General features: G+C 49.2%; 1 protein-coding gene and 1 non-coding gene across 3 annotated transcripts in view; one reads left to right on the forward strand and one right to left on the reverse strand.

The window, feature by feature from the left end:
• Positions 1-272: 272 nt before the first annotated feature.
• On the forward strand, positions 273-344 carry TRNAC-ACA. Its single transcript has one exon. It is a non-coding gene; the product is annotated as a tRNA-Cys (tRNA).
• A 4,475-nt stretch (positions 345-4,819) lies between these two features.
• SLC24A4 (solute carrier family 24 member 4) overlaps positions 4,820-13,796 on the reverse strand; it is a 182,071-nt gene continuing 173,094 nt past the window's right edge. For both annotated transcript variants that reach the window (XM_040256615.1, XM_040256614.1), the window contains exons 14-17: positions 12,677-12,791; positions 8,298-8,410; positions 7,893-7,958; positions 4,820-6,463 (exon numbers count right to left, since the gene is read on the reverse strand). In XM_040256615.1, the coding sequence (XP_040112549.1) occupies positions 6,311-6,463; positions 7,893-7,958; positions 8,298-8,410; positions 12,677-12,791 (447 nt within the window). In that variant the 3' untranslated portion in view covers positions 4,820-6,310. The remainder of the gene's footprint in view (positions 6,464-7,892; positions 7,959-8,297; positions 8,411-12,676; positions 12,792-13,796) is intronic.

A 13,796-nucleotide genomic window follows, 5' to 3' on the forward strand; every position in this document is an offset into this window, starting at 1 on the left:
TCAGGGAGCATTTCTAACTGTCAGAGCCACCTCCAATGACCCTGGGTCTGTATCAGGGTGTCCAGGCAGCAGATGTTTTCCCAGACTAGAAGACGGTAAGTTCTCAGCCCCTGTTATGAAGTGTGTGGAGGACACACCACCTTGACAGCTGGATGCCAACACCATAAGAGGTGATGGAAAGCCTGGAAGCTTGTGCAGGTAAAAGATGACACCAAGCACGCCCCCCTGCAACACATGAGGATTTAGCAGAGACCAAAGGAACCTAGTTGGCTTCCCTGGTGGCTCAGATGGTAAAGCGTCTGCCTACAATGCAGGAGACCTGGGTTCAATCCCCGGGTCGGGAAGATCCCCTGGAGAAGGAAATGGCAACCCACTCTAGTATTCTTGCCTGGAAAATCCCATGGACTGAGGAGCCTCGTAGGCTACAGTCCGTGGGGTCGCAAAGAGTCGGACATGACTGAGCGACTTCACTTCCCTTTCACAAAGGAACCTGGGAACCATTGGTCAACTGAAAAGTTAGAATTTTTAAAAACCCCTATAAAATAATCAAAGCTCTAATACAACCTAGCTGGCTTCCCTGTTGTGATGAAAGAAACAGCTTCTCCTGGGTGGCAAGATGGGAGAAAACACCTCTTCTCCTGAATTCATGCAGGTACCATTTCCTTGAGGTCGGGCAGCATGTGACTGGATACTGACCCATTAGCTATGAGGTCTGGAATTAAGTGCATACTAAACTAGTGTCCCTGATAGACTTCCCTGGTGGCTCAGACGGTAAAGCGTCTGTCTACAATGCGGGAGATCTGGGTTTGATCCCTGGGTCAGGGAGATTACCTGGATAAGGAAATGGCAACCCACTCTAGTACTCTTGCCTAGAAAATCCCATGGATGGAGGAGCCTGGTGTCCATGGGGTCACAAAGAGTCGGGACACGACTGAGCGACTTCACTTTCACTTTCAAACTAGTGTCCCAGTTTGGTTTTCCCTATTAAGAAGCAAATGCAACAACCTAAATGGACTGTGCCCTTGGGAGAACAGTTCTCTGTGGCAAGGCGAAGGGGCTCCACAAGAGCCAAGTCACAAAATCTGCCTCCCACCTGTGTCCTCGGCCTTGGAGGACGGGCCTGTGCCAAGGTGGCCTTGGAAGACGGGCCTGTGCCAAGGCGGCCTTGGAGGATGGGCCTGTGCCAAGGTGGCCTTGGAGGATGGGCCTGTGCCAAGGCGGCCTTGGAGGATGGGCCTGTGCCAAGGTGCTCTTGTTCTACCACCCACATGACTGACACAGTGTAGGATAGTCCCCTTCTATATGCGCCCAGAAGGTCCTGAGAGCATCTTTGCACTTCAGGGGCTCATGCGACCAGCTGCAAAGAGAAAGGGTTCATAGCTGGAGGGGTGCCCAGATGCTTGGGGTGAATCCATATAGAGGGCAAGGGCGAGGGACAGCACATCGGGTCCAGGAATAAGCGGGCGATGACGCTCTTCCTGCCACTCAAGAGCTGCCCAGAGAGCGTTTCCAAAAATGTCTGGAATGAGCACCACGTGGTGACGAAGCTGCCGAGACGTGATCCATCTCAGAGATCCTGAATGCATCTGCTAACTGCCCCAGGGGGAGGAAGACTCACACAGAAATGATGTCCAGAGGGCAGTAGAGGGACCCGTAAATATGGACTGCAGCCTGCCATGGGATTCTCCAGGTAAGAATACTGGAGTGGGTTGCCATGCCCTGCTCCAGGGGATCTTCCCAACCCAGGGATCGAACCCATGTCTCTTATGTCTCCTGCATTTGGCAGGCGGGTCCTTTACCACTAGCGCCACCTGAGAAGCCCATATAAATCACAGTGAAAGTGAAGTGAAAGTCGCTCAGCCGTGTCCGACTCTTTGCAACCCCCTGGACTATACAGTCCATGGAATTCTCTAGGCCAGAATACTGGAATGGGTAGCCTTTCCCTTCTCCAGGGGATCTTCCCAACCTAGGGATTGAACCCAGGTCTCCCGGATGGCAGGCAGATTCTTTACCAGCTGAGCCACAAGGGAAGCCCTTAAAACCCAGTAGCAGGGGAAAATCTCCTGAAGATTTTCACCCTAACCAGCAAGTTCTTTGTTTATTCAAGCAGCAAGCATTTGCTGAGAGCCTGTCATATATGCTGCACAATCGTCCTTTCCCGCCAGGGAAGGAAAGGTGAGGCTGAGAGACAGGCCAAGCCCAAACCCTAAGGACCCACTCAGTGTCAGGGCAGATGGGAGGGCCACGAGCTCACTGGGCAGAGCCAGCTCGAGCCGAAGAGTCTCCGCTTCTCTGTCCTGTTACAGACCTTGACTCTGCTAGCGCATTTCACACCTGGGGAGGGAGGAGGAGGAGTGGACCCTCTTGCAGTCCATCTTGCCTCTGTCCACCCCTGCCTTAAGGACAGGGAGGGCCCCTAGAGCTCAGGGAGGGGAGATGCCAGGAGGAAAGGAGGGTATCAGGCCAGGGGCCCACACTCTGCCTGGATTCCCAGCCTGTGTGTGGAGCCCAGTGTTTCCTGAGGGCTGAGCGCCCACTGATGCTACAAGGCATGCAAATCCTCCCCCAAAAGGAAGAGGGGGACTTCCCTGGTGGTCCAGTGGTTAGGACTTCCCCTTGCAGTGCAGGGGGTGCTGGTTCAATCCCTGGTTGGGGAGCTAAGATCCAACATACCTCCTGGTCAAAAATCCAAAACATAGAACAGAAGCAATATTGTAACAAATTAAATAAAGACTTTAAAAATGGTCCACATCAAAAAAATCTTTAAAAAAAATTTAAAAAAGGAAAGTGGGGGGGTAGTTTCTTCCCTTAGAACCTAGACGCTGGGAAGCCCAGGAGGGGGTCTTTGGTTGGGGTCTGTAGGGGGTTGTCTCCCCAACCCCCGGAGGGATGGGGATGCCCATCTGGCTCCTGAAGGGTTATTCTTTTCAGCTGCTTGGGTGTGTAAAAGCAAAAGATTGACAAGGAGGAGCAATGTGCCCTATTGCTGTTGTGTCTGACTCTTGGCAAGCCCATGGACTGTAGCCCACCAGGCTCCTCTGTGTCCATGGGATTCTCCAGGTAAGAATACTGGAGTGGGTTGCCATTTCCTTCTCCAGGGGATCATCCCAACCCAGGACTTGAACTGGTGTCTCATGTCTTCTGCATCGGCAGGCTGGTTGTTTACCACTAGGCACCATCCAGAGAAGCAAGAATAAGTCCTAATAGGTGGGGTGAGGGGAGGAGGAGCAGGTAATGAACAGAGGAAAACTCACAAGGTCGGTGCTTATGGAAGGTGAACACAGAGGTCAGGACACCGTGGGTTACAGGAAGGATGGGAATGAGACCATTCTGATCTGCCTTTAACATCAGTCTGTCACTGCAGCTGACCTAGAGCCTTTCTCTAGGGCCAGGCTCTCAGGACACTGCATACCTTCCCCTTGACTATGCTCGGCTGGCAAAGGAAAATGCAAACCAGAGATGCCAGGAGCCTCCTGCTCCTGCTTTTATAGACGTTTTCTATCTGAGTACAATGGGTTCATTTTTCTGCCCCCAATTCAAAGAGCCAAGTTTATTTTTCAGATTGCCTATTTTCATAGCAGAGTAATCACTCTGTGCTAATTAGCTTCGGGAATAAAATAAAGGAAGTAACCCTGCACAGTGATGAAAGCATTTTTCAAATGAAGGCCTAATTAATCAAGCAATTCTTTAAACTTGAAATGGAAAAAATATTTAGTTACAAAAGAGACCTCTTCACCTACAGTGTGTATATAGTTTCCCAGCTACAATAAATGATAGATCCTTTAAAGAAGTTACATTGGCACATCAAAGTCATAAGAGGGTTAGCCAGGAGGGCTGTTCTACGTATTAGAAACATCAGTTTTTGTCTCAAACTGGAACTGCAGCATATTTATCATCTCAGATGGGTTCTGCTGGGGAAGAGGTGGGTGATGAGGGTGTGTTCTCTGAAAGCTACACAGGGATTCAAAGACGGAACACCAGCAGGGCTCTCATCAGGGCCAATACGGCCTCGCTAAAAACATTTTTTGATCTTTATCAGAAAATAATAGGGACATAGCATGGGGATAAATATTAGGATGGGAGACAGAGCATCCAGATGTCAGTTAGAAATATGATGAAGTTTTGACTCAAACAATAAGGGCCAACCCCAAGGACAAGGACACATCCCCACCTGCACGACCAAGGATGACCACACGCTGGACTGGCCGAGCCGGGGGATGCTCTGGGGCTCAGCTCCTGTTTGCAACTTACTAGCCATTGACCTAGAGTCACCTGACCTCTCCAAGACTGAACTTCCTGTTAAACGGGGAAGATCATCCCTACTTACATCACAGGGCAGTTTTGAGATTCAAAAATGGACACAGATGCACTCTGAAACCTGGATGAGGCTATAAGACAGAGGAGACCAGGTGGCTATTCTCTGTGGGCAGAGGGGTTCCGACAACTCTGAAACCCTCTGTGTCTAAACATTTGTGTTGATGAACCTAGGGGCTTCCTGGCCGCCCACTTAGCTAATTTCTCAGGAAAATGACCCTTGTCCTCAACTGGAAGACCACTGAGTATCTAAGCAGAGAAACAAAAGGAGAAGTCTTGACTTGGTGTAGCTACTAACACTGATGAGGATCCAAAATAGAAACCCGATGATGGGGCTGTCATGTCTGAGGCTCATGCTAAGGACATTTTAGGGACACAAGCTTAAACATGCCCTCCTTCTGAAATTCGGGAGGCCACAGAGAGCACATCCACAGATTCCACTGTGGGTTACAACCGTTGTGTCTCGGGAAAGAATCAGCTATTGGATTTACACTCATCACCCATGATTAATTATCAGTGAATCACTAAAACCCTCCTTTCCTCATACCATCATAGTCTTCGGTGCAAAATAGCCCAGTATTAAAAGTGCATCAAATCTGATAGACTCTTTGCAATAGAAACATTAAAAAAATAAAAAAGAACACCTCTCTATAAAATGAATTGTGCTTTCTTTTCAGAAACCACAAATGGTTTGTGTTCATAAATCTTTTTAATATACATTTGAGAGCTACGAAGCAGTCAAAATTGTTTAATGTTTCTATCTATTTTTTCAATTAACCTCCCATCTTTGGCCTTTTTTAGCAAACTATAAGATTCAAGAAACTTAGCTCCAAAAATTTCCAAGTTAACGGTTTCCATACTTGCCTCCAGCTCACCAGAGAGCAACTGGTGGTTTTGCAGGAAATCTCTCTTCTTGTCATTAACCATTACTTCTGGCACATGCATTCCAGTTCAGCAGGCTATGAAATTTGTTGGGCATATAAACAATTGGGTCTTTGAACAGGGTGATTTTGAGGGCAGGGCATTTACAAAGAAATGACAAACCCAAACAGACAGCGCGTCCCATGCCACAGGTCTGGAATGAATGGCTGTAAAGCACTATCTCCACTGTGTCTCTGAGTTAGCACCCGTTTAGATGTTAGTCTTCAACTTTCTCTGTGTTCCAAACCAAACGTCTTGGTGTCAACGCAACATGGTACACATAGGATTTGTTTCCCATAAGTATTACCTTTCTGGTCCCCATCAAGGTCCTTTGTGTGCGATGGTATTTTTCAAGTATGATGATCTATAGCTGACATTTTATTTTGACTGTGTCATTGCTCATTCTCTGAATGTATCAGTGAAAACGAGAAGAGTATGCACTTGTTTTCTCTCTTCTGCTGTGAACAACTGTTTCTATTCTTCCAAATTTGTCCAGGAAAAGGGGTGGAGTATTTGTTGTCATGGCCCCAAACTCCCAAAAGGTTGAGCCTTGCTCTCTCCAAACCTTGAGTGCTTCCAGCAGGATTCAGAAGCTCTAAGGAGCACATGCTGCCCAAGTAACCCACACCCTCTGGTCCAGCGGGGCCCCTTAAGAACAACACTCCTATTTTGCACTTGCCCCAGGAGACCTTGTGTTCACCGACCACCTCATTTCCGAGGCTGCCGTGCGACAGAAAGACAACCCACGTACAGAAGTCCTTCTGATACAGGCGTCCGAGAGGAGATACATGGCACGTCCCTGTGGCCGGCGGCTCGGAGGTCTGCGAAGCTGCTCCAACAGCGGCCCCTGAATCTTGCCTCTTTGTGGGGGCAGAACTCCAAGGAGGAGGATGACGCCCAGCAGCCTGGCCTGTGACCAGACACAGACCACGATGGCGCTTTCTTCCCATGGATGAAAGAACGGACGGTGGCTGCCGATGCAGGAGAGATCCGTGGCGGGGAGGGGCAGGGAAAAAGGGACGCCAGCGCCGGAGTGTCCAGAACAGCTCCCGGACGGGGGTGCAGTGGCTTCGTTTTAATCGTCTTCTCGGCACATTGGCAGGTTGACAAAGGTAAAGACATTGAACTCTATCATTATGGAGAAGCACAAGAAGACGGCGTAGAGGACCAGCACGTACACTCCCAGCTTCCGGTCCAGCTTCCACTTGTTCAAATGGATGCCGAGGACCTAGAAGGAGACAGAGAGTGTTGGGCTGGGGTAGCAGAGAAATACAAAAGGCACTTTTACTGGAAAATTACACACGAACGGTGAGCCCCAGAACTTTCTCCAAACTGTGGACGAGAACAGAGGGGTGCTGCCGGGTGTATCCTTGGTTTGATCAGAATGAGCCCCGTAGGCTTTAGACTCGTCTGATGAAAGGATGCTGACTCCAGGCATGCAAAGCATGTGTCCTTAGGGGACAGGCCCTCCCCTGGTAGGCACATTCCTTTTTGGGGATGCACAGGCCTCCCAAGCCTTCTTTAGTGACAACCGGGGACTGCCACTGGCCCCTTCCCTTGCTTTAGAATTTGGTATCCTCAACCCTCTTCAGCAAAACCTTCAAGGCTCCCATTGGCCCACTGTCTGGACAGCTTCAGCTTGGACTGTGTGTGTGTGTGCGTGTGCCTGTGCGTGCGTGTGTGCGCGCGCGCGCGCGTGTGTGTGTGTGTGTGTGAGATAGGGTTGGAATGCTTCTTCTTTCTACATTTGTTTCATACTTGGCTACCTCCTATTACTACCTTCTTTCTTTTTTAAAATTAATTATTTTAATTGGAGGCTAATTACTTTATGATACTGTGGTGGTTTTTGCCATACACTGACATGAATCAGCCATGGGTATACATGTGTCCCCTCCATTCTGAAACTACCTTTCTTATCCATGAATCAAGGCTCCCCAAGAGTTGAATCATAGTTACCTCCAATGCTGTGGGTCCTTAGAGACAGACCAATAGGGGTTCAAATCCCAGCTTTTCCTATCCCTGTAGACTTCATGAAGGGAGTGGATCTGAGTCCTCATTAAAAGGTTTTAGAAATGTGGGGTCCATGAAGAAGGGATTCCTTTCTAAGCAATAGCACTAATGGGACAGTTATAGGAAAGAACAGTTATGGCAAATGGCCATTTCCTAGCCCTGTGACCTGGGACAAGTTACTTAATTCCCGAGCCTTGATTTCTTCTGCAAAGTAGAAAATCATCAAGTGCTTGTAAGGATGGAATAAAGTAAGCTGAGGCGTTGTTTACCACAGTTCGGGGCCTGTGAAGTAAGGAGGCCTCTGTGTCACCATGTACCATCCCTGAGGCCTGAGCATCAAGCCCCCAAGGCAGCTCCGATGGAGTGGGGGTGGGGGGGAACGTGCCTCCCACTTGCACCATTGAGGGGAGGCAGGAAGAAGAGAGGAAACGTAAGTCCCTCCTTCTGGGGACTTCTCACCAGCTCAGGGAAAAGTGTCGTGGTGGATGCCAACATTCTTGGCACAAACTGTGTCTGGGGGTATCTGTGAATTTATATGTTTCTTCAGCTATATCCCTCACGGCCAAGAGGAAGAATTCAGAGACTGTGCAGAATCGGAGGAAACCACGTGTGTGTCAAACTGCCATTCTGGAATTGTAAAAACTCACGGTGAGAGCGACGGAGCCCAGCAGCAATGCCACGGAGTAGACCAGACCCCGACTGTTGATCTTCACCTGGAGAAACAAACACACACGCCCTGAACCTCTGGGCTGCTCAGGGGCCCAATCTGTTCTGGGAGTCCACTGCACTCGGGCTTATCCTTTCCCTCCTCTAGAAGCCACAGGTGGGTATTCACAGCCGAAGCACCTGTGAGTTCCAAGCAAACATGGGCTGCCTCTTGCAGGCACCCCCAGGCTGTTCTGGATGCCTTTGCACAAAGTAGCTGCCAGCCTGCAGAGGAGACAGGGCAGTGCCCCCCCTGAAGCTCTTAGCTGCAGGGCCAACACCACGCTCGCTCCCTGTGAAGCACAAGTGTCCTGCGTCATCTCACTAAGGAAGTGAGATGAACTTACCGTGGACCCATAATTAACAACCATGGTCTGCAGCCCCCATGGTATGCCGAGTCCCACGAGGATGTCGAACACATTGCTTCCTATGGTGTTAGAGACCGCCATGTCACCAAGGCCTGCGGGGACAACCGACAGGTTATTCCTAAACCCCAATACCTCAGAATGTGATTTTATTCAGAGACAGGGTCTCTGCAGGGCTTCCTTGGTGGCTCAGATGGTAAAGAATCTGCCTGTAATGCAGGAGACCCAGGTTCGATTCCTGGGTTGGGACGATCCCTTGGAGAAGGAATGACTACCCACTCTAGTATTCTTGCCTGGAGAATTACACAGACAGAGGAGACTGGAAGGCTACAGTCCATGGGGTCACAAAGAATCGGACAGGGGTAATCAGGTTAACTTGAGGATGAATCCTAATTCGGTATGATTGGTGTTTTCATTAAAAGGGGAAATTTGTGCACGGGCCTGCACACAGGGAGAACTCCAACCGAACATGAAGACCGCCTCCTACAAGCCAAGGAGAGAGGCCTGGAGCAGACAGAAAGAACCAGATTTTTCTAACACCTTGACCTCTAGCCTCCAGGACTGGGACAGTCAGTTTCTGTTTTCCTGTCTTCCAAGTTGCGGTAATTACGGCTGCCCTAGGAAACTAACCCAGAGCCCTTCATTATTTCTCCAGCCAGGGGTGTCAGCCTGTGTTCTGGGATGACCCACTATGTGCCTCTGCTTATTTGAGATGCCCACCTCCTCTGGGCGGGAGAGGGCCTTGTCCTCAATGCATACTTGTGACCCAGGCGATGGCACCATGAACTTGACCCGGATGACAGAGCAGCAGGTCTTAGGCCCGGTTGGCCTCCCAAGAGTGGACTCTTTGCCCCCGGCCAGACTGGAAGCATCTTAGAGGCGGGGGCCATGTCATTACCTTCCCCTCCTGCCCCACTGTCGTCTCCTACCAGCCAAACAATCTTAGGAACTCAATAACTTGAGAGGTACCAAAAGTTAGAAAGCAAACTTTTAATGCTGGCTGAAATCTGTTCTAACCTGGCTCCCTAGCCCAAATTCAACACGACTGTCATAATCTGGCCACAAGCATCCGTGGAAAGAACAGGCCTGAAATGCACATGCCTATAACCATAAAGTCCCCTTGGTCACTGAGCAGCTTGCAGAGACTCAGACCAGCAACTGGACGACTGTCTCACCTCTGTTCAACCACCTGCCCCCAGGTATTAGCCAGGCTACCTCCTCCCACCCTGATGCTGACATCCACTGACCTCCAGAGCACACAGTATCTCCTCAAGGGCCTCACAGCTCCCTCCCTGTCTGAGTGCCTTCGAAATCCTGGCAGCTTAGTCCTACTGGGGGCAGTATCTCTGGGAAACCTGCTTTCCAGTCTCCCAGGATCTTGTGAAACAGGAATGTGCAGCTCCTGTTTTGGGCCAGCTAGTCATTCCTGGTGAGGAGGCACGCACTAGCTGGATGGGTCAGGAGGAACCGAGGTGCCCGGTCTGGGCAAGAAGAGCGAGCGTGTTCTCAGGTTGGACTGCTGGGCTCTTTATGGGTGCAGCTCCTTAAGGAATCTTACAGCAGCAATTCTCAGACTTTGAGAGCACACGACTCAAATCTCCATTCCCACCAACCACAGTCCAAGAGGGGTTCCCTTTTCTCCACATCCTCTCCAGCATGTGTTGTTTGGTTTTTTTGCAGATGGCCATTCTGACGAATGTGAGTTGATACCTCATTGCAGTTTTGATTTGCATTTCTCTAATAGTGATGTTGAGCATCTTTTCATGTGCCTCTTGGCTCTCTGTATGTCTTCTTTGGAGAGATGTGTATTTAGGATTAGGATTGACACATGTATACTGTGTGTGTGCTCAGTTGCTCAGTCATGTCTGACTCTGTGACCTCGGGGACTGTAGCCCATCAGACTCCTCTGTCCATGGGATTTCCTAGGCAAGGATACTGGAGTTGGGTTGCCATTTCCTTCTCCAGGGGATCATCCCAACTCAGGGATCAAACCCACGTCTCTTGTGTCTTCTGCATTGGCAGGTGGATGCTTTACCGCTGAGCCACCTGGGAAGCCCACGTATCTGCTACCATGTGTAAAATAGATAGCTAGTGAGAATCTGCTACAAAGCCCAGGGAGCTCAGCTCGGTGCTCTGTGATGATCTAGACGGGTGGGATGGGGTGGGAGGAAGGTCCATGAGGGAGGGGACATACGTTCCCCATTCATTTTGTTGTTTAGCAGAAATTAACACAACATTGTAAAGTGATTATACTCCAATAAAATATTTTTTAATGGACAAAAAAGAGCAAACAACTCGCTGAGGTCTTGCTGAAAAGCAGACTCTGGTTCAGTGGGGCTGGGATGGTGCCTGAAACTCTGTATTTCTCTCAAGCAGATGCTGCCAGCCTGGACCACACTGTGGGCTGCGAGGCTTTAGGGAGCCCAGGATGCAGTCTCTGCATGTTAGAGCTCACTGCACGGCTCCTGCCTCGTGCAGTGGGCTCTGGGCAGAGGTTTCTTCATCCTCTGCCATAAAGAATCTATGTTTAATGTTGTCCGCTGGATCCTCTGTCACTCACATCAGCATCACCCTTAGGACAGCTATACACTCCCACCCCCACGTCGGCCTTCCTCTGTTTCTGTCTTTCTACATCTCACAGGATGATATCCCCACCTGTTCTTGTTCCTACAGAGCCCCTTTGGACTACACTGGGACCCTCCCCTCCAACTTCTTAATCTTCTCCTATTATGACCCCTTTCCTGACCCACTAGCCTGGACTCCAAGGCCAGTTGTTTAAACGGCAGATTCTCTTGGCCCCTTGACCTTCCACTGTGTCCACCCAACCACCCCCAGCTCTGGATGAACTCATCTGTGTGTCTCGGGAGCTGGTACAACTCCAAATTCATGCTGGAACCCCACCCAAATTCACAACCCCGAATGTCAGCCAGGCTCTCATGGCTTATTGGCTTTCCTTTTCCTCCCTGTACTGGCTTGAATAGTGGCCCCTACTCATGTCCACCCAAAACCTGTGAATGTGACCTAATTGGCCAATAAAATCTTTGCAGATGTGATCCAATTAAAACAAGACCGTACTGAATTAAGGTGGGCCCTAATTCAGTGACTGGTATGTCTTTGGACACAGACACACACAGAGGGAAGAGCACCATGTGAAAACACAGGCAGACACTGGAGGGAGGTAGCCACAACCCAAGGATTCCTGGCACCCCCCCGAAGCTGGCAGAGAACAAGGAAGGATTCCTTCCCAGAGCCTCCAGATAAGTACAGTCCTGCCAACACCTTGACCTTGGACTTGTAGCCTCCAGGACTGGAGAATCCATTTCTGTTGTTTTAAGTCACCCAGTTGGGGTACTTTGGTTATGACAGCCCTGGGAAATGAATACACTCACCTCGAAGGTCACTCAGTTCAATTCCACGCCCCTCTGCTGCCGTCCCCAGCTGTCCCCATTCTCCACGAGGCTCCAGCCTCCTGCCAAACATACTCCCAACCCTTCCCTTCCCCTCATTTCATCTTTTCTCAGGACTGGTCAGCCAACTAACCAAGCTTTCTTTCATCTTGAAGAAAGAAAACATTTTCCTCCTTTCTGAACCCACTTTCTGTTTGGACAGTTCTCTCCCCTCCTGTCTCCTCTGAGATTTCACCCCACTATTTGCCCTTCCTGCCTCCCCTACTTTCACACTGCTGTCTACGGAGGAAGGTCGGTGGAAGTCCAGGCGTGGATGCTATCTCACTGGTAGCAAAGGAGCAGCAGAGGAAGGCTGGCTCTTCATAGCCCTTCTGTTCTGCCATCGAGGAGTATACAATGTTCCTTAGCCTGCTCACCCCCAAAGCACTTGGCTCCAAAGAAAATCCACCAAGCAAACCATAACATTACATAAGTTCTAGAATTTGAAGAGGAATCAGAAAATAGCTGGAGACATAGATATCCCCACTTGGCCTGCCTGGGATCAGAACATGAGTGCGTGTGCTAGAAAAATTCTGGGCTCCCACTCTGATCAGTCACACACTGGTGATGTCAGAACAAGTTCTTTTTTTTTTTTTTTTGCAGCACAGCTAGTGGGATCTCAGTTCCTGCAGTGAAAGCCTGGAATTTTAACCACTAGGGCAGCAGGGAACTCCCAGAACAAGTCCATTTTTATTCACCTCCACACAGATGCTTCTAGAGGCCTAGAGGAGGTGATCTTGGTAGTGATTCTCTCCATGGATGGAATCTACACGATGCTTTCCAGTCATCACCGTTTCCTCCACGGCGGGACTTAGTGACTACCAGTCCTGAGAGCTATGAACTGTAACGCGGGCAGGGGGACGGGCCCACGTCCACGTGATGCCGTCGGCTGCGGGCCCAAGACACCATCTGTACCTTGTCTGGCCACAATCAAGCTGGCCATGCAGTCGGGGACGCTCGTGCCTGCTGCAAGGAAAGTAATGCCCATGATGACATCGGGAATCCCAAGGGTGTATCCAATAATAGTCACCTGCAGAAGAGGGGGGAAACATTAACTCACAGAGGAGCACCCCTGAAAACCCTGCTTACAACTCAGAGTTTTTAACTTAAACATAGTACTCCTGTATCCAACAGAAAAATCTGGAATATGGTTTCTTTTTTGAAAACTGTCTTTTGAGTATTCTTTTTTCCAGATTACATGAGTAATCTGGGTTTACTGTTTTTAAAAGTTAAGAAAAAATGTCAAATGAAAGTATTAGTAAAAATCACCTACCATTTCTCAAGACCCTCAGACAACCACTATTAACACTTTTTATGAGCCAGTGAGTCTTAGACTTGAAAATGTAGGAAATCCTGTAGTGAGCTGTTAAAATAAGACCTGCCAGGCCCCACCCCCAGAGTTTCTGATTCAGGAGATCTGGGGTAAAGCCCAGGAATCTGCATTCCTAACAAGTTCCTAGTTGGTTGAGACCCTGAGGCTGCTGACCTGGGAACCACATTTGAAAACCCCTGCTTTAGAATATGGGCTTCCCTGACAGCTCAGTTGGTAAAGAATCCTCCTGCAATGTAGGAGACCCCAGTTCAATTCTTGGGTCAGGAAGATCTGCTGGAGAAGGGCTAGGCTACCCACTCCAGTATTCTTGGGCTTCCCTTGTGGCTCAGCTGATAAAGAATCTGCCTACAATGTGGGAGACCTGGGTTTGCTCCCTGGGCTTTAGAATATATCCCTGACCTTCTTTTTGGTGTTTGTATTAGAAAAAAATGAAATCAGATTATACTATCAACACATATTTTGTGACTATATGCTTCACACAGTGATACAATGTATCTTGCCATCATAAATATTCATCTACAGTCTTATTTTACACTGGTGCGTGGATTCCACTGCATAGCTGTAAAAGTTCCTGTCCATCCATCACCGGTGGATAGGAAATGGCTTGTTTTCATTCTTAAAATATCACCGTGTTATCACATGTAACATTTACTGAGCACCTCCTATGTACCAGGTCCTTTCCACCTTTTCACTTTCACAATC

The sequence above is a fragment of the Oryx dammah genome, unplaced genomic scaffold (assembly GCF_014754425.2).
Source record: "Oryx dammah isolate SB20612 unplaced genomic scaffold, SCBI_Odam_1.1 HiC_scaffold_16, whole genome shotgun sequence".
Classification (NCBI taxonomy): Eukaryota; Metazoa; Chordata; class Mammalia; order Artiodactyla; family Bovidae; genus Oryx; species Oryx dammah.